Genomic DNA, 21,987 nt, shown 5'->3' with positions numbered 1-21,987 from the left:
TTTTTTTTTTTTCAATAAAAAAATTATATTAAAAAAAAAAGAATTAGCCAATAAAAATCTATAGCTAATGGGCCAAGCAGTGTTTTGATGAATATAGTTTTTGTGTGGTTATTTCGGGTCCAAAGCTAGTCAGGCAGCTGGGACAAAAAGCAAGCCCTCTCCTTTAACACAAAAGGTTTGATTTTCTTTTTGCATCTCACATTATTGTAACTATTGTGTAAAACAATTTAAACTAAAAAAAATAGTAAATTATTACTAATAGAATAATGCTTTGATGTTTATTCATTAATTATTGTGGACATTTTAAGGGGTACCTATTTAAGGCTTTGCCATGATATACAGAAAATTAAGTTTATTTATTTTTAAAAAGCATACTTTATAGGGCTGGGGAAATGTCTGAGAGATTAAGAGCACTGGTTGATCTTCCAGACTTAAGTTGTTCCTCCTGAGTTCAATTCCTAGCAAACACATGGTGACTCACAACCATCTGTAATGAGACCTGCTGCCTTCTTCTGGACTGCAGGGATACATGCAGACAGAACACTGTATACATGATAAATAAATAAATAAATAAATCTTTTTTTTAAAAAAAAGCATACTTTATGTATCATATGTGGGCATGAATGAATATAGTCCATATAGAGTAATATATTTGAATATTTAATTCCCATTTGGTGTGATATTTAGGACAAATTAGTATGTGCTGCCCAGTTGAAAGGGGAGCATCAGGGTATGGGTTAGGATTTGCTTTTTCAAAAGTCCATGCCATCCCAGTCTTGCACTCTCACTGTGGATTAGGTTTAAACTTTCACATACTGCTATAATGCTTTGCTTGCCTTACTGCAACCATGCTTCCAGTTGGGATAGCCATGGACTAGCCTACTGAAACTGCAAGCAAGTCCCAAATTAAATACTATCTTTCAAATGTGTCTCTTCACAGAAATAGAAGAGTAAACAATACTGTCAGTTGCGTATTAAATAACATTGTAATTATTTTGTGTAGCTTTAAACAGAAGAAGAAAAAAGATTTTTCAGTTTCTAATTTCTTTATAACCCCAACATAGTCAGAGAAACACAATCTGCTTTAGTGAATATTTTATATAATTATTTGGAATTATCTGTGAAATAAATTATTGAATTCGTTTGCAAATAAGAGAAATTGACAGTTAAATATACCTCACCTTGGTCAGTTTTATATCAAGTTCACGAAAGAAGAAGGTTTGTAATCCTCCTGCCTCAGGTTTTTTTTTTTTTCCATCAGGCATGTACTGTGTACAACAGCATATACTATTTTCCCTTTGATACACTTTTATTTAACTATGAAATCACTGAAATTTAGGATCCTATGATTAGACTCTTTTTGTACCTTCACTTTTAAACTTGACTTTCTAAAATAGTCTGCATTTTTAGCCTCATTTCTGAATCCCTCCTCCATCTTAACAGGGCTAGCAATTTCCTTTGTATTGATTTTCCATATCAAATTTAGTGTTCTGAGTTCCAACACTAAAATGTCTAGCATCTATGAAACATTTCCATTGAGGTAAGGTAACTTCCTTTTCTGTGGCTGAGAGACAGCAGTACATATACATCCTGAGTACAGTTGTAATCACGTTCAGCCCCTGTCAAAGCCTACTTACTGTCCTAAAAAAGTGAGCATATATTTCAATCTCTCCACTGTTAATTATACTTCTGATGCTCCCTTTTCTGTGCTCCTCTAACCTTCTATGCAATGGAGGGTTGTGGGTACTTCCAGGGCAGGTTTCTGTTCTCTTTATTACAATTTTCAAGAATTGTGCTTACTACATATGGAGTGGTCAATAAGTATTAGCTGACAAACTCAGCAAGCAATCTAAAAGTCTGTTATTGTGAGTGGAACAGATGTTATCAAAGCAAAACTTCTAAGCTGAAAAAGATTATGCACGGGATCTAAATCATAGACAGCCTCATATCTGCTATTTGTAAAGAATCCTATCTTGTTCCCACTTCATAAGAATTCAGTGCTCCCACCATGATGTCTGACTCTGGCCCTGGGGCCTGAAGTTTCATCACATTTCCCACTGTTTTTCTTTTTATCTTTCTTTCTATGATATTAAAGACCCTAAAACTACAGTAAAAACAAATAAACAAGCACACAGGTAAATAAATAGATTTTGTATAATTACAGAGTCCTCTAAGACATGAAAGAACCAGTCCTTCTTTTCTTTACACAGCGTCCTGTGTCATTCCCTAATTTCTTTACTCTGCTGCTTGGCTTCCCTTCAGTTCCACCTCTTACCTTGAGGCTATTTTAGAACATTCTTTAAATTTTATTGTGAAATTCCCCAGGGTCTTTTACTGGTCGTGTACTAGGAAACAATTTTAACCATCCACTTTCCCAAGACTCTTCTTTTTCTGCGGTTGAGGTGACATCTTTGCACCAGTGCATTCCTTCTGTGTCATTTACATGAGGTCTGTGTGTACATGTGCTAACAAAATCTTATTTTTATGGTGTGCTATTTGGGAGGATAAACTGAATGAATGCAAGGATCTATACTTTCAATGACTGCAAAATATATGATGTAAAGTGAACGTGTGGTGATTTTTAATAAGGAACTATAATGAAGTACATAATGAAGCCATATCGCATCTGACAAGCTCTTGCTTACCTTATATTATTCCAGGCAAACTAAGCTTCTTTCTATCTTGACACACATTAAGCACATCTCCTAACAGAATTTACCATCCTCACTGCATGAAAAGCTCTTGTACCACATATTCACATGAGTGATACTTTGTTTTAGGTATGAAATGCCCGACACCTTACGGTTTGTATCCTGCCTCGTGTTTATTATCAACGTCACACAACTTAGAGTCACCTGAGAAGAGGGAACATAAACTAAAGAATTGCCCTCGTGGCATTTGCCTGTATGCTAGGCATGACCGCGATTGTCTTGATTGCCAGTTGATGCCTGAGGACCTAGCCTAGTGAGGGTGACACAATCCCTTAGCAGGCAGTTCTGGACTGTATAAGAAAGCTTTCTGAGTATGAGCCAAATAGAAAGCCAGTAAAAAGTATTTTTCCATGGTATCTGTATCAATTACTGTCTTGAGATCTAGTCCTGACTTCAAGTGTGATGAACTATAACCTGAAAAGACAAGTCTTTTCCATCCCCAATTTGCTTTTGGTCATAATATTTTATCCCAGCAACAAAAAAGCAAATCAGGTGGTATTCAAGGTTGTGGAAAGATAGGAAGTTGGTAGGACGATGTGAAAGTTTATTCTTGGTTCTTGGCTATGTGTTCCTCTCGAATTCATATCTTCCATGGGGTAAGCAATGCCAATAAAACACTGATAATACCATATTATTATCTTTCACCTCAGACTCAAGCAATAGATGTGGCTAAAATGTTTAAAAGCTCTCAGCCCAAGTAATCTTCTTTCTTTGAAGGTATATGTGGAGACTCAAAAATATGAGCCTATTTCTACCTTGTTTGAAGGCCAGAAAGTTTCAACTTGTTCAAAATTGTTAACAATAAGTATGGAAACACACCCTGACCTAGGATGTGTTTTGTCTTCTTTGCCTTTTTGTATTGGGATATAAAAGTATATGGAAAATTAAATGCAGGCTATTTCAGTATTCACTGGAACTCCTTCCCAGTACTATCCTACTTCTGTTTTATTATTTTCACTGGTGTCTTTGTTCTCTTTACTTATTTTTCTAATCCCCATTCCCCTACCCTGGTAAAGGACATCCTTGTTAAAATTGGTCCCTGACAGTTATTTCACTCAAGTGTTAGTCACAGTTAATTAAAACAAAAAGACAACAACAAAAACCTAACACAATTTGCTGTCTTTTTTATTCATGTTATTTCTTAAGCAACAAATTTTAAAAGCTAGGTATTTGAACTCATAATGAAATATTATCCCAAACAATTACCCATCCTGAATGGCTTTTCTTTTTTATATGGTAATTACACCTGCCTAAAATTATGCAAGTATGTAAAATAACCTTTACTATGACATGTTTCACAATGGCTGACACTTGCTTCACAAGTGTAGAAACTTTCTTCAGTTCCAAAAGCATGTGTTACTTGAATGAAAGACATGGCAGTAGACTTAATCCCCCAAACTTTTCAATTCAATAAAGAATTAAAATGGTAGAGTCAAATGAAACTCACAAAGCAAACTAAATTTAATAAATATGTAACAACCATAATTATTTTAAAGTGTGAAAGATAGCCAAGTATAAAAAAAAAGTAGATCATGCAAATGAACCACCATTCAATTCTTTTACTGGTAGGCTCAGAGCAGGGTGGGAGGCACAAAATTTTGGATTATGGTATTATGACTGAAATGTTTAAAGTTTGGCATTAGGCAGTTTTAAATAATAGCGCGCGCGAGAGAGGAACAAGCCTTGGGCTGTCTGATGAAGGAACATGGAACAAGCAGGAAATATGGAACTGATTCAAGATTGGAGCCCTGAGTGGTGCTGAGGGAGCAGAATATTGGAAGTTTTAGGTGAGATCTGGGAAGAATAGCGAGAAAACAAAAATAAAAACTGAATGCAAAGTCATGTACCATGAAACCAGACGTTTTACAGAAAGTAGTTATATTTGTCATCATTGAGTTCATTTCTCTTGGTATGCTCTAGAAATATTACCACATATATCATTGACATTAACATGCATCCAAATAAATACCCCAAAGCACTTCTAGGATCTATCAAAGCTTGATTCATGTAAAAACCTACTAGTAGACTTATGACTTAAGCAGTTTTCAAATAACATCTTAAAACGAACGCGGCATATGATAATAACTGTGTTTAGAGTTGGGAAGCAAGACTATAGAATGTAGATGACTTCTGTAACATCACTGTACTTTATTTACTCGAAAATGTTTTAGCATGAAGAATACTAGAAAAAAACTGTTAATACTAATAAGCCTATCATCTTGCTTCATATTTACTGCATGCCAAATACATCATACCTGTGGGTCTCTGTAAGTTTTTTTGTACTAAAATCCTTCTCAGAGTGCCATCCATGGCTGCTTCTTCTATATGGGAGTGGTCCCCAATTACTGTCCAGTACATCATCCTGCAGAGAGTAGGTCAAGGAGTTTAGCTTGGAGACAGTGCTGTAAAAAACTGCTGTCTTCCTTTACCAGTGTCTAATCAGATCACATGTGTCAAGTGATCCAGTCCCCTCATTAAGCATATTCCTGACTTAAATTGATGTTCAACTCCAACAGCCAATCTTGTAAAACAATATTGCAAATAAAACCTTACCCAAATGTCATTGTTGAGGTATTTTATTTAATAATATACATCATAGCTTATTATTTGTTGTATAAATTTTAGTTTTGAAAACCCCATAAAAACCTCAAGAGAAAACTATTTTAAAAGCTTGTAGTCATCTTATACTGACATATTATTTAATATAATAGAGATGATACAAAAACAAGTGGATTATTAAAGTAAAATAATTATTTAAATGGAAACAGACATAAAACTCGAAGGGGGACATGGTGGGCAAGGGGCTTTGAAGGAGTCATAGTGGGAAAGAGGGTGACAATATGATCAAATACTTTATATACATGTTGTAAAAATTTCTCAGAGGAGGTGGAGGGAGCTGGAAGGACTGGAGGGAGGGAAAACTGAGGCTGGATGTATGATATGAGAGAAAAATCTATTTTCAATAATTTTTTTTTTAAAATATTGAAGTCATTAGAATGATCCAAAAAACAGTATTTCTTTCTCTCTCTTTTCTTTTTTTCAGATAGGAAAGCCCAGGCTAGTCCTCAAGCTCCTTATAAAGCTGATGCTGGTCTCGAACTCCATATCCTTCTGTCTCCAAATGTTGAAATTACAGGCAGAACTAAGTATTTTTGAAATTGTCTTTTCATTTAATGGATAAGATTTTTCACAACTATAGAGTTTGGGGTTCCTTTAAGGTATTTAAGACTTTCATTTAATGTTTCTTTTCAACATTGCATGGAGAGGCTTTTCCTTTTTTAACACAGAAAGGACATCTTCAGATTAAATAATAAAAATGTAAAGAGATTGAAATATGAGTATGTCTTTAGATATTGTTTTCCTTAAGCTCTAAGCATTATGTTTAATATTTTTAAAGTCTAGAAAATCCAATTGATGTTTAATAATGGTAGTCATGTGATCATCATGTCAGTTCTAATGTTTTGTAAGCCAAACAAATAAACTTATGAGACAAGAAGAGAGATAGTCACAAATATATTAATTGCATAATATAGAAAACATTTATGAAAATATTATGTGTCAATATCTGAGAAAGGAAAAAGTTATAAAAGAACAGGATGGAAATATTTGGTATTAGAGAAATTTTCAACACTGAATAAAAATACAGAACAAAATCTATAAATGTGGATATCCATATTCTATTGAGAAACAAAAATACCAAGCATCAACCTACCCTCTTTTAGGATTTACAGCAATAGCATAGGGCTCGCCAGCCATATTTGTCAACAGTCTGGTGCAATTGGGGCCATTGAGCTGTCCTACATTGATGGAGTACCTCAGGCTAGTCCAATGAGTAGTATAGTAGCTAAACCAGTGCATTCTAGAGTGATCAGTCCAATAAATATTTCCTGCAACCCAGTCAACTGCAATGTCTCGAGGCCTTTTAAATTCAGGACACTAGAAGAAAAAGAGAAAAGCAATATATCACAGTATTCTCCAGGGGAAATGAGTATCATTTTCTGTATCTACACATTAGGATAGAAGGAATGATAAGAAATATTCTAGGTATTATTACATGATTTTGTTTTCCATCATTACAAAGTCAATCTATCCATTGAAGAAGAGCAATACCTTATATTCCTAAATTTTGCTTAATGTCATGTCTGATATTTACCTATATCCTCTAGTATTTCATTTACCAATGATCTTATTAATAGATGCAATTTAATTTTATGAATATATACTGATTTACTTCTTAATATTCAGCCAATTCTGTCCATTTATGCTGTTTACAAGTTTAGGTCATTGCAATTAACATGATGTTCATTTTTGTACATGTTAATTAGAGTATACACACTCGTTTTTTTAAACAATATTTTCAGGAATATAAAGATTTAATCCTAAAATATACACATATACTCACCTAGAATAAATTGTGCTTTAAAGTCTTTTTAAGAGTCTTTAACTAATATGCACTTCAGCAATGTGAAAACACAAATTTCTCTGGATCTCTGACACATACAATTGACTTTATAATTGAAAAAACAGGTAGTATAGACAGATACATTAACCAAGCATAAACTTTTCAGTATGTTTTCAGGAAAGCTGAAATATCTGTCTCAGAGCTTGGCTATTTTAGTTATTCTGTGAAGTGGCAGTTTAGATTAATGTAGACAAATTGTGTAGGTATCTGCACAACTTTAATGAAAACAAGACTCAGGAAACCAAGGTTCCAGTGAAGTATAAGAAGCAGGAAGGGTAGTGAGGCTTCTGCATGCCCAATTTATCAGTAAACATTCGCCCGAGGCGAGCCCGCCCCCAATGGGCGGGCTTATCCCTACAATTCTGTTTTTCAGAATTATCATAAGACAAAGGTAAAGGAATTCATATGACATGTTAGCAAAAATATATTTGTTGAACCCTTCAGTAACTTCATCACAATGAATGGAAATAATTAAGCAATTAACTTGACATGGTCAGGTTTATTGTGAATAACCAGAAGTAAGAAAGGATTCCCCGGGGTATTATATCAAGACAGAAATGTTTATTTCGGGTGATGACCATTAGGATCTGGTCAGACTGGAGAAATGTTATTTTAACATATAGTCTTTTTCATGATACAGTGAGGAACAGACAAGAGTGGTTCTCTCAAAAGAATACAAGGGATCAGAGATCAGTGATTCCAATGCAGTGCCTGCTGCTGACTACTAGTTCCTAGGAGAAAGGAAGATGCCTTTAATAAACCATGGAACCCAGAAGCACTTCCCAATATGAGAACAGGGATTCAGAAAGGGCAGAAAATATGCTAAGCAGGGCCTTGTGTGCTGAGTAACCAACACCAGTTATTTATCTTATTCTTTTTATTTTGGGATGGAGTTTCATGTTGCTCAGACTGACCTTGGATTTGATCGATAGTCCAAACTTTGAATTATAATTTTCCAGTCATAGTCTCCAAAATGACTAGGATTGCAGGCCTGAGCCACAAACACCACTTGGAATATTCTAATGATCTCTAACATCAGAAATTTCATATAATTTTGCCTTCATAAAAATTATAACATTTAATAGCACTGCATGTCTCTAACAACAAATACTATATGTATATCCAATATGCTCAAAGTTTTACCATTTAAATGTAAAATGCTGAGATCAATGCTCTCTAGAAATCTTATATATTATTCATATGACACAATCATAGATAGCTAAGATATCAAGTTATTTTATATTATTCTCCAAACTTTTTTTAAAAAATTTAACAGTAAAAATTTGTTAACTGTATTTTTTGAGATTAGCAGAATTTAAAAGTAAATAAATATCAAATGGCATATACATTGCATGTCAGTGTAAATCATAAGCTTACAAAAATAAAAGACAGTGTGTTAAATTGCTATTCTATGCTGTTTCAAGCCTGGAATCGAGTACTATCATGTTTGTAACGTCAGCAGAACAAACCTTTGTGGTGCAGGAAGTGTGATGATCCTTCTATAGCAAAGAAATATACTTTTCCTGTTGTCAGATTTAAACACAAACACTCAAATTCTTTTCTTAATTATATCAGGGTCAAAACTATGGTAATTTCATTTAAATTCCTTTCTTTTAAAATTAGTCTTTTATGTTATTTTATTTATGAAAAAAAGCTGTTTATTCTTCAATTTTTGTGTGTAACCCCAAGCCACAGATAACTGAAAAGCTCCATCCCTCACATTTTAGAGAACATTGCAGTTGGATTTAGTGGTAATTCTTCCAGGTAACAAGTGTATTGACGATGGAACCAACATGACTTCTTTACATACAAATCACATTGTTTCTAGTTTGAAGTACATGTCTAGAAAAATAAAAGGGTTTGCATTCATTTTAACTACCGGGGATCCCAGCAGTGTGACATAAAAATCTCTACTGCCTTGCATTTGCCTGATCGCTAAGAAGGTTTAACATGACCTTTAGTGTCTTTTGGCTATTTGAATTTTGAGATTCTTTCTTACACCTGTCAGAATGGCTAAAATCAAAAACACCAATTCTAGCCTATGCTGGAGAGGATGTGGAGTAAGGGGGACACTCGTCCATTGCTGGTGGGAATGCAAACTTGTGCAACCACTTTGGAAATCAGTGTGTCGATTTCTCAGGAAATTGGGAATCAGCCTACCTCAGGATCCAGCAATACCACTCTTTGGAATATACCCAAGAGATGCCCAATCATACTGCAAAAGCATCTGTTCAACGATGTACATAGCAGCATCATTTGTAATAGCCAGAACATGGAAACAACCTAGATGCCCCTCAATGGAAGAATGGATAAATAAAGTGTGGAATATATACACATTAGAGTACTACTCAGCGGTAAAAAAACAATGACATCTTGAATTTTGCATGCAAATGGATGGAAACAGAAAATACTATCCTGAGTAAGATAACCCAGACCCAAAATAGATGAATATGGTATGTACTCACTCATTAGTGAACTCTAGCCATAAACAAAGGACATTAAACCTATAGTTCGCAAGCCTAGACAAGCCAAATAACAAGGTGAACCCAAAGAAAAACATATATAGATCCTCCTGGAAATTGGAAGAAAACAAGATCGCCGGGCAAAAGTTGGAAGATTGGGAGTGGGGTAAGTGTGAGGATGGGGTTGGGGGAAGGGAGAGAAGGAGGGTGAAAGGGAGAAAGGAAAGACTGGAGAGAGCTTGGGGAAGTGGGATGGTGGAGATGGAGGAAGGGCAGATATAGGAGCAGGGAAGAAGATATCTACATTAAGAGAGCCATTTTAGGGTTGGCAAGAGACTTGGCTCTAGAGGGGATCCCAGGTATCCATGGGGATGTCCCCAGCTTGGTACTTGGGCATCAGAGGAGAGGGTGCCTGAACTATCCTTGCCCCACTATCACACAGATGATTATCTTGAATATTACCATAGAATCTTCGTCTGGCGAAGGATGGAGATAGAGACAGAGATCCTCCTCTGAGCAATGGACTGAGCTCCCAAAGTCCAGTTGAAAGGCAGAAGGAGGGAGAAGACGAGCAAGGAAGTCAGGACTGCGAGGGGTTGGTCCACCCACTGAGACAGTGTGCCTGTTCTAATGGGAGCTCACCAAATCTAGCTGAACTGGGACTGAACGAGCATGTGATCAAACTGGACTCTCTGATTGTGGTTGACTGAGAAGCCATTGATAAAGGCACTGGGACTTGTTTCTACTGCATGTACTGGCTTTTTTGGGACCCTAGTCTATTTGGATGCACAGCTTCCTAGGCCTGGATGTAGGGTGAAGGACCTTGGACTTCCCACAGGGCAGGGTTCCCAGCCCTCTCTCAAGCAGGGAGGGGGAGGGAAGAGGGTGAGGGGGGAGCAGGAGGGGAACGGTAGGAGGGGAAGAAGTATAAATTTTTGAATGGAAAAAAAAAAAACAAAAATTAAAAAAAAAACTCTACTGACTTGTTTGCTTCTGTTTTCTTTAAACTCCTTGATTATCTGATGAAGTTTCTGACCGCTGCTTTAAGTTCTGTGCCCCAGGAGAATTCATCTAGATAATTTTCACTTGAGAACATTCTTTGGGACCGGATTTCTATGAGGCTCTTTTAGTCTTCCAGTCACTTGTGGATTTTTATTGGTATTGACTTCTGTTGCTGGTTCTATTACCTGGTTTCCAGATGAAGGAATGTGCCCGTGTTTTCTTATACCTACAAAGCTTAATACTGTGTCAGTGTTGGCGATGTTTATTTAATTATGACTGAAATAGGGATCACATCAGTAACAATATTAATTCTAGGGAATGGATGGTAGCAAATTAAGAATACAAGGAGATATTGATTCACAGCACTTAATGTTTGCTGATTTCCAAGATGCAGGGTGCTTTATTTACATAAGAAGGACAAGCAAGAAGATATTGCTCATCACTACTCATAAGGGCCTTTTCAGATTATTATGCAATTACATCTTTTCCTTCTGTTTTGAGCCATCCCCACATTCTTTCTTGCTCTCTTTACAATTCATGAACTCGTCATTCATTACTAGTACATGCATATATGTATATATATATATCACAAATATATTTCTTAACACTTAACTGTAACCTGCACAATCTGTCTTTTTTATGTGTAATATATATTAAATAACCATTTAGTGTCCTCTTTCCTGGATAATATTATTTCTTCCACTTTCATCATTCTTTAGTTTCTTGTGTTAGGGCTTCATGAAAGTTCAAAGATTTTGAGTGATATCATCCAAGAAAAGTGACTAATACTAAATAGAGAAGAGAGACAAAGACAGAGGCTCCTGTTACAGCTAAAATTCTATCTGATTGAACAAAAAGCTGAAATAACAGATTATGTATTCTGAGTCACAAAAACAGGAAAGAGAACAGCTTGGAAATACAGAACAGTTCGTTATGAACCACGTAACCCTAAAAAGACAGAGAGAAAAGCAAAATAAATCAAAGCATGTATAATATTAGAAAGAAATAGAACATAAAATTGTTCATTGGTTCTTAAAGTTAGATCAGCTAATAGGTCAATGCATCTGACATGTTCTGTTTGGAAGAGTGTGAGCAGATGACCATTCTGACAAACGAGGAGTTTTTTAATACAGGTGCACAAATTAGAAGACATGTGCTTCCTGATTTCTTCACAAAAAATAAAAGGTCTCTATTCTGCTAAGATTTCTAAAGACACATAGAAGTTAAATACCCTGAGGCATCTTCCTATAAATACATTAGTCAACTGAATGGATTCATTAAACCTTGAGGAGAAACTGGCAGCTTAATTTTAACAAAATTGGAAGTTTGTACTTTAAATATCAAATCCTGTATACTATACATGGTATGTTATCTGTCACAATTTTAGCTTCAGTACTAAAAATACTTTTCTGAACACATTTGTTGTAAAATAAAAAGAGAAAGGACCTATAAAAGTGTTTAAGCAATTAAACTCTGGAAATCATGCCTCCTTTTTAAAAAAATGTTATATTTGACAATATATTACAAGAAAGTTTAGTGGCCTGGTCTGTAAACTCACCTAACACACTAAAACTTTCGACACTCATCCTACAGTCGGTCAAGTCCGAGGCAACCAGAAGAGAGGCTTGTCAGAGTTGGCTCACATCTGACATAGAACCACAAAAAGAAGTCTACATGCCCAAGCCTAACTACAGAATCATCCAGATTGCAAAGTGATGATAGTATGTCTCTCCTTACCCAAATTGACCAGGCTTATATAAATGTTCTCAAGCCAGGCAGTAGTGGTGCACATCTTTAATGCAAACACTCAAGGGGCAGAGACAGGGGAATCTCTGAGTTGGAGGCCAGCTTGGTTTACATCGCAAGTTCTAGAACAAGCTCCAAAGCTGCAGAGAAATCCTGTTTCTGATTCCACCCTCCAAAAACATGTTCTCAAATAAAAATGACCAAAATGGACAGGAGTACACAGATCTTAGAGATACAATCATAAACTTCATCAAAGAATTGAAGGAGTTTAAAGAAGACACAAAGAACTAAATGAATTTAATGAGAACAGTAATATAAGCCTGATTGATGGCCTCCCAAAATTTACAAAGATATGTCTGAATGAAATGATGAAGAAAATTCAGTATTTTAAAGAGTGAATGTTGTAAAGAATTAATAAAAACATTGATGAAAACTCAAGCTGAAATGGAGATGAAATTTAAAATCCCAATAATCTAATTAGAAAACTCACTAAAACCACTTATAAGTAAAATGTATTAAGTAAAAATTTAAATACTAGAATTTGAAGATAATGTAAAGTAATTAGACCGTACAAACTAAAATACCAAAAGAAACGCACATGTGCACACACATGGAATATGAAAGAACTTTTCGACAATACTAAAAGACAGTGTCTTCTAATTATAGTGATAAATAAAGATAAGGTATCCCATGTCAATAGGATAAGCTAGATTATTAATCCATATAATTGACAAAAAACTTCCCCAAATTAAGGAAACCCATACCTAGACAGATATAAGAACTCAGAATGTCCATTAGACAAAATCAGAAAAGATATTTCCAATAAAAATCACAGTTAAAATTTTAATTATACAGAAAAAAGAAAGAGTTTTAGAAACTGCATGAGCTAAAAAGCACAAGTTGCATATAAAGAGAATCCCATCAGGCTAATAGTGGTATCTTTAGTGGTAAGTTGGAAAGCCAAAAAAGTCTGGAATAAACTCATTAATATCATACATGCCAAGCTAGAGTTCCATACCCTTCAAAACTATTCACCATAAATGGGGACACAGGCATTTCCCTATGACGTAAACAGGATGAGATGATTCATGTCCATTAAACTATCATTACAGAGAATATTGGAAGGAATACATCAGACTGAAGAATATAATCAGCCAAGAGACTATAACAGATTCAGTGCAATCCTTATAAAAATTTTAACACAATTCTTCACAGTTCTTAAATGGACAATTCTCAACTTCATAACACACACACACACACACACACAAACAATCTTGAATAATAAAAAGATTTCCTAAAGGTCTCATTGTTTTTGTTTTCAAGTAATACTACAGAGTTGTAGTAATAAAAACAGTATGATATTGGCATATAAACAGACAAATTGATCAATGAAATTGAGTTGAAGACATATCAGGATTCCACACATGATTGCTGACTTAAAGAAATCAGAAAAACATACATGAAAAGAAATACAGGGTCTTTAACTAGTGGTGCTGGACAAACCGGATACAGATTATATAAGAATCTAAATAGATCCATACCTATCACCTTGCACATAACTCCAAAAGGATCAAGTCCTCAGCATTAATCAGATACACCGAACCTGGTACTAAATAAAGAAACTGGGGAATACTCTTGAAATCATTGGCATAAGAGACGTATTTCAAAAGAGTACAATGTGTGGGTACTAATGTGATTAGGAAATGGCACCTCATGAAACTTAGAAAGCTTCCATAAAACAAAGGACACTGCCATTTTGACAAAGCAGCATCCTACAAAATGAAAAAAAAAAAAAACATATTTACCAACTTCACATTTGATAAAGAGCTAATATCCAAAATATATAAAGAACAAAGAAACTATAAAACAAAAAAGGCAAATAATGTAATACACAGGTCTAAACAGTGAATTCTCAATAGAGGAAATTTGAATGGCTGAGAAATACTTAAAGAAGCCTTCAACATTCTTAGCCATCAGGACTATTCTATTTTGACTTGCCATCTTATACTTATATAGGTTAATAACTAGACTTAACTAAAAATTAAGAGTCCAGGAATCTCCCCAAAAAGAAGGAAATGAAATATATTATTATTATAAACAAAAATGGGAAACTAGAAATCAAGCATAAAATTGTGAGGTGAATGGACATTATTTTAAAGAGATGGTGAGGGAGGAACCTGAAGTTGGGGAGGTAGGGAAGAGGGAAGTACTGGGAGGAGTCTGGGAAAGAATACAATCAAAATATATTACATGTAAAATTTTAATAAAAATGTTAAGGAAAATAAAAAAATTGACAGAGAAAAAAGCCAACATATCTACCATTTGGTTAAGATTTTTTTTCTCTTCTTTGCCTGTAGAGTTAGATATCAAAAGAAATGTTTTATAATCATCCTTAGGGAAAATTCTTGAATTTTGTTTTCTAAGAGTACAGAAGCATCAGTTAATATTATTCCACACTTGTATCAAAACTTAGAAGACAAAATAGATTTGATACTCTCTGATCTAATTGGTGACCAGCTGGCGACTGTTAGAAAGACACAATTTTACCTGGCAGATTAAAGGACTTTTTATACACATGATGGATTTCAGATAAATAACAGGCTTGTCTAGAACTTGACAGATGCAAACGTCATTGAATGTCTTTGTGAAATCACCTGGAATGGGCTTCAGAATGATTTGATTCAATATGGTAATTATTTTTCAGATGTCTAGTCTAGAGCCAGAGATGTTAATTTATCTGAAATTTGTACTAAACCAAGGTGAAAGTAGATTCCTCCTCGTTATCCATTAAGACTCTCAGATTGCAAAGCAATTGGGGAGAGCACAATGCAATTGCCTTCACTGGGGTGGCTTTTATTTTTTTTAAAGATAGTATAGCTCCTGAAATTCTTGAGAATTTCATATAGAGACAACTGCTAAAACCCATGGCTCAGCAGTCCACACTGTATGATCTTGGCATTAATTCAGCTACTGGCCGACCCATGATCAACACATTAGTGGTCTACAGTAAATAATGTTACCCTACAGCAATCCACAGCTTCCCCTTTGAATTCTGCTAGTTCTGATCATTCAGAAAGGAGTAAACAAAATAGGCTAGACTTTGTAAGAAAGTCATCACAATCATTGAAAAGAAAGTTAGGTTTCATATGCTGTTTCAGACAAGGCTAATGAAAATCCTTGTCAGTGATTATAAGCGATTTTCTAATAAAGTTAAGAAAAAGTTAAAAAAGACACTGATGCAAATAATGTGCACTGTATAAATAAAAGATGCATGCATATACATTTGTCTGTATAAAAATAAAAACTTAATTCTCAATTATTAAACGATTTTGACTTATAATTTATAAATATTATACCTATTAAAGAACACCAAATATATATCGCCTTACCCCAAAATAAATGATTTTAGTTGAAAAACCACACCAAAATTAATTAAACATATAAGTGACTTTTAGCAAACATCATATCAGATATTAGAGCTGCAAATAATCTCCAGCATCCTGTCAGTCAATTTCATCAATATTGTCATTGCAAGCAGGTACAGCGTATTTACAAGGTACTTGATTAATATTAAATTTTAACATATTTCATGTAATGAATCTTCAATCATTTTACAATATGTAATTCATTAGTTTTCAATTCAATTCCTAAAATTAGTAGCACAGAGAAACTAAAGAACTGATACAAAACAGGAACAGAATTCAAAGCTGGGCCAATCAATGATCTTCATGACACCAAGTGCAAGCAAGTAAGTCCAAAAGCAACTTTCATTTTGATGAATGAAATGAAAGCAGACATCATTTTTAGAGCTAACATTTGCATAAACAATGACTATGTGCCATCTTGTGGTCTAATAGGGAGAACGGATACTTCTGCAGGATGAAAGATTAAATGACCTGCTAAATGTATCCTGACTGTCCTAGGCCTGTTCTGAGTACACAGGACATTTACCTAACACTGTTTATGGCAAGATGACTTGAATAACACCTCAGTCACACTGGGAATTTTACGAACAGTTTATTTAATCTAAATCTGAGTTTATTAGTTTTGTTAATATTAAATTTATGCCAGAATAGATATCTCAGTAGTGCAGAATGTGCACAGCTCGGGCAGATGACTAAGTTCTTCTCAGAACACCCTTGTAAGATGGCTCAAAGCTACCTGTAACTCAAGCTCCGCAGATGTCCTGGCTTCCAAAGGCACCTGTATTGAGGGGCACATGCCCCTACCGCCAACAAAATAATTCACTTTAGTGAAAATAAGAAGAGGATATTAAAAATAAATTTATAATGTGTTTCACACTGATCAAATGTCATTCATGTAGCTTAAATATTTTATAGCATAAAAGGAGGACGTGTGCCACACTGCACCAAAGAGCATTTGTGTAGCTTTTATCTTTGTGATGGGTTCTGTTGTTAAAAAAAAAAAAAAAGTGAGGAATTGAAACAGGCACTGTTGTTCATTTCAAGTGTACACTTCAATTAGACCTTGCTGAGATACTACTTGACTTTTAGGTCTTGTAGAAAATAGCCAAGCTCCTTCAAAATACACATCCACCTCTCTTTTCTTCCAGGTTACTTCAAACTAAAAAATACACAATAACTTGATCATCTCTAACACGATTACAGATTGTTGATTACTGTAAATCTAAATAAATTCTCTGCTTTATATTTCTCATCACAAATAATCATGACAGCCAACTGGCCCATCATAAGGTGTTCTGGTATACATGATCTCAAACACAATTCTCAAAAGAAGGAAAGAATAGTGAAAATCCTAGTAGGTTTCTTGTCCCATAAGTAGATTTATGATATTGTTAAAATCGAAATCATTATCTCAATAACATTTTTTCTAATGCAAAAAGTACCTGCATTTTCCATTCCCACATTAAAATGAAAAATGGTTCTGTTCACAATACATGGATTTTATATGTAAAACACAAAGTGTTCAAACCTGCCAGTTGCTATTCACTCTCATCCTTAATAGCAAAGGCAAATGCATTCAAACGAAAAGAGAATGGAATTTAGTAAACATGGTGCTATGAAAATAAAGAAAAATATTTATTTTCATGTGGGATGAATAAATGATTCTTAATTCTTTATACACTTTGATTTTTTTTCAATCAAGGATGTGCAAAGAAGGCGTGGCCTTCAGATATTTTATTATTTACTTACAATCAAGCCACTGTTTGTTTGCCACTTTTCTCGGCCATCGATCATTTTGTAGAATATCCCGCCTGGATTGAACTGAGTACTCCAGACAAGCACATTTCTTTGATAATACACATCCATCCCTGTTATTCTTGAATTATGTTCAACATGAGAAATCTGCTGAAGACCGCCACTGTAGTTGAATGGATATACAAAACCCAGGATGTCAGTGTCATTAGCTATGTAGAGAGCTTGATCTTCAGAGCCTGCAGATCATTATAATAAAATACAAAATAGAGGAAATTTCAACTAGGGCAAAGTAAACGGTGTGCTTTCAATTATCGTCAATTGTTATTCTCTACACAGTTTCTTCCAACGTGAAAAGCAACTAGTTTTATATCATCTTTCACTCTCCAGGGCAATGATTTCTGGTCAACACTTTTGTAAAGTAATCTATAGCTGTCTCGGGTTTTCTAAACACAAAGATTAATTTACGTGTATAAATTAGGCATTTGAAAAGAATGTCTTTGGCAAATCACAACATGTTGTGTTCTAATGTCTTGATTCTTGGTGTTTAAATGCTGTCCTATATTCTCATTTAATTCAGAAAAAGCCCTCTGTGGGCTTTTGTTTGTTTGTTTGTTTGTACATATGTAGGTGGACCCTGAATTATTACTACTTATGGCTACAAAAAGGAAAGGTTATTTTTTTTCCTTGTGTCTAATTTTATATAATTAGAACTATTGAACTCTTTTTATTTTATTTTTTCAGGGCTGGTAATACAACCCAGGACTTTGTACAAATCCCATCACTAAACCGGATTCTGCACCGCTTTGTTATCATTTTAACAGGTTTCATTCCTTGTTATATTAAAGATTTCTAATTTCCATTTCATTTTCAATTAAGGGGACAGCATATCCTAATTTTGACATCTATGATGTACTAATACCACTTTCATACTGATTGAAAGGTAACACCATATGGGAATTCCAATTTTATTAAAATACAAAGAAATTCAGTTGAATATGTAGCATTGCAAATAACCATGATAAAAATAAGAATGTATGCTGAAATGTAGTTGAACTGGTCACATTTATGTATAAATGGTTTGCTATATTCTATCATTTTCTCCCAAATTTTGCATCACTCAATTTGATAATATAACTCATTTAATAGTCTGTTTCTCAATAATTAAAATCTTTTAGCTATTATGTTAATTCCTTTTCATTTTTTTCTTTACAAAACTCATGAAAATAGATATAAGTGCTACAATTTGTTAAATGAAGAACAGAGACTCAAGACCTCAATAACATCCTCCAGGTAAGGGAGGGTGGAAAGTGAGGTGGTAGGATTCACATTTAAGTACACCTACCACCATTCACATGCATGAATAGTCTAGGACCCATATCTGTCATTTAAACTTTTTTTTTTAAAAAAAACTGTATCAACATGCTGAAAAGATATGAATTTAGAAATATGATTTTATATTCAAACTTTAAGAGGTCCCACACAAAAAGGTCCTCTCTTTATAATACTTTTCTTTATGATTTCACTGTGATACAGTGGTCCAAAAAGTTCTTACATTTCCTTATATAGAATCATTAATGGAAACACAATTTTTAGGCCATCAGACTTGTGCTTAAACTTTTTATTCTACTGACAAGTTGTTTCAAACACAAAGTGATTGTAACATTTTTCTCTATATTTAATAATTCTCTCTGTAAGTTACTTAGAATTTGACTATTTATGAAAATAAGGTAGAGATAAAAGTGATCAGGGCCTAGTGGTATACTGAGCAGGGGGCAATAGAGGCCACAGTGACCTACTGAATATATTATAAAGAGTCCACAAAGGAGACTTTGGATGTTTCTATAATAAAGGAATGATATTTTTAATTAAATGGAAGTATAATGAACATTTCAAAATAAAAATAAAAAAGCCACATCAATTGCCACTAATCTATAAATATTTCATATTTTTATGAATGAATAATTTAAAGAATATTACATTTTGCTAAAATTCAATAGACATAATTTTCCCCATAAGATATTCATGACAAAAATGAAATGGTTTTTTAATTACCTTACCTTTTGCTATGCAGCTGTTGTTTTTATCTTGAAAGTTCTGGTCACAGACACATTTATACGATCCGTGTGTGTTTATACAATGCTGGGAGCAGACACCAAACACCAGGCATTCATTGAGATCTACAAGAGAAGAGCTCAAAATCCATCTTCACCTTTGCAAGACAAGGACTATTGTGAGAACTAAACAGAAACCCTGCACACCCCTTAGCAAATCCACAGAGCGAAGTCAGCAATAAGGTAAAGAACTCATGTCTGTGATTCAAAACATACCACTGAATTAAGGGCACACAAGTAGAACTGAGAACTAAGTTTCAAGGTCAGGTGGATTGTTGACCATGCTGTTTTCTCCTCCACTTTCACGCATTTCTCTCTGCTTCCTACATCTTGTATATTTTCTCTGATTACGTAATAAGACTCTAAGTTAAATTCTTGTCTAAAATAGGACTTAGTACAGTGGGGTGACTGTTTTTTGTTTAGCACTTTTCTAAAGGTCCAACGTTACACACCACTCCCAATGATGCCTGCAGATGACACAGAGAAAGTTTGCGTTCAACTGTGTGCTTCTGTTGCCTGTGCTATGGCACTTCCCCAGGAACAACTGAAGTATTATAGCATCACTTAATTTCTGCATTGGGTTCAATAGCATGTACTTGTCATCAAGTAAAATATACAGGCATGAAGTAAAGTGTATCATGTCAACACTTAATTACCTAAATTAGTGAAGATTTTTCTTCTTTCTTTAGAGAGTCAGTTGTTTCTATGGCTAACCTCTGGTATGGAATTTAAGGTAGTCTGATAAGCTCCCCATTGACCCACCATGGACAATCTGAAGAGCCTCAGCTTAAAGTGGCCATTCTATTCCCATATATGTATCACAACCTACACAGGATATATTATCTCTTCTATTGCTCTCTCTGTTCTCTCTTCATTTTGGCTATTTCAACTAACATGTTTAAATTTAATACAAAAGAGCAATTTTTATATTCTCTTTTATATATGACCTAGTGAAGGACTCTAACAAGCTAAGTTGCAAATTTTAGGTAACACGTCTTCCTTCTCAATATCAAATGGAAATTGATTTCTTTACTATAAAATGTATTTATTGTAGACACAAATTTAGTTAATGTTCTGAATTGACTTGTATATAAAATAGAGGTATATAGAAATAATGAAAACATTGTTATTTGAAATGACAAATCTATAGTGCTTCTGTTTCTCTTGCAATAGAATAAAATGAGAAAATATTGTTGGGCAGTGCATGTCTTTAATCCCTAATCCCAGCATGCAAGAGGTAGAGGCATGCTGATCTCTATGAGTTCAAAGTCAACCTGGTCTACAAAAGTATAAAAGCTATTTACAAGACAGGCTACAAAAATACAGAAAAAAAGTAAATTCAGAGAGAAAATATTGAGAGCAGTATTTCAGAACAGAGCTTACTATTCAGGCTCTTTAAGTAATCAATACTATCAGAACTATAGTCTGAAGAGTCAGGCTCTTTGTGTGTGTATGCAATTACATAGATTTTTTTTTCAATTTAGAGCTATGATCCACAGATGAGAGAAAACATAAAGTATCACTATTTGCCTTTTGGGGCCTGGGCTGTCTCACTCAGTATAATTTTGTCTAGTTCTATCCATTTACCTGCAAATTTCATGGTTTAATTTTTATTTACAGCTTAGGTATATTCCATTGTGTTTACTTACTACATTTTTCTTGTCTATTCATCTGTTGATGGGTATCAGATTATTTTCATTTTATTATTTTTATTGAGCTCTACAATTTTCTCTCCTCCCCCTCCATGCCTCTCTCCTCCCCCTCAACACTCCCTCAAGGTCCCCATGTTCCCAATTTACTCAGGAGATTTTGTCTTTTTCTACTTCCCGTGTAGATTAGATATATGTATGTCTCTCTTAGTGTCCTCATTGTTGTCTAAGTTCTCAGGGATTGTGGTTTGTAGGCTGGCTTTCTTTGCTTTGTGTTTAAATGTAATTACATATAATTAATAGACACAGTTAGGAAAAGAAAAAATGGTTTATTCAAATAGAGAAAACTTAGTTTATAAACTTTCAGTGATTCATGGTTGTTATTCTTAAAAAAACGATTAGAGAGCTGCTGCAAACGGTCCCCGGGCGGCTGGCAGAGGGAGCCCGCCATGAGGGCGGCTACAGGAGGGCACGCTTCCTTGGCCCACGGTGGCGGCAGGTAACAGACACGTAAACACAGGAAATAGCCATAAGTATTTATTAAGGAAGTGGGAGAAAGAAAGACAGAGAAAAGAGATAAAAGGAGAGAGGAGAGATAAAAGAAGAGAGAGAGAGAGAGAAAACGCGTGCACACGCCAAGGAAGCAGAAAGAGAGAGTGAGAGG

The 21,987-nt window shown here is 34.6% G+C and overlaps 1 protein-coding gene across 1 annotated transcript in view; it reads right to left on the bottom strand.

Annotated features, from left to right (window-relative positions):
* Lrp1b (LDL receptor related protein 1B) overlaps window positions 1–21,987 on the bottom strand; it is a 1,445,827-nt gene that overhangs the window by 73,606 nt on the left and 1,350,234 nt on the right. Inside the window, 4 exon segments of the mRNA XM_050139953.1 lie at window positions 4,967–5,073; window positions 6,424–6,647; window positions 17,558–17,799; window positions 19,621–19,740. Coding sequence (XP_049995910.1) covers window positions 4,967–5,073; window positions 6,424–6,647; window positions 17,558–17,799; window positions 19,621–19,740 — 693 coding nt within the window.

This window comes from Alexandromys fortis, unplaced genomic scaffold (genome assembly GCF_014885135.2).
Source record: "Alexandromys fortis isolate MF-2015 unplaced genomic scaffold, M_Fortis_MF-2015_v1.1 scaffold_33, whole genome shotgun sequence".
Taxonomy (NCBI): Eukaryota; Metazoa; Chordata; class Mammalia; order Rodentia; family Cricetidae; genus Alexandromys; species Alexandromys fortis.
Note: the sequence above shows the minus strand (reverse complement) of the source record. Positions and strands in the feature narration are given on the sequence as shown.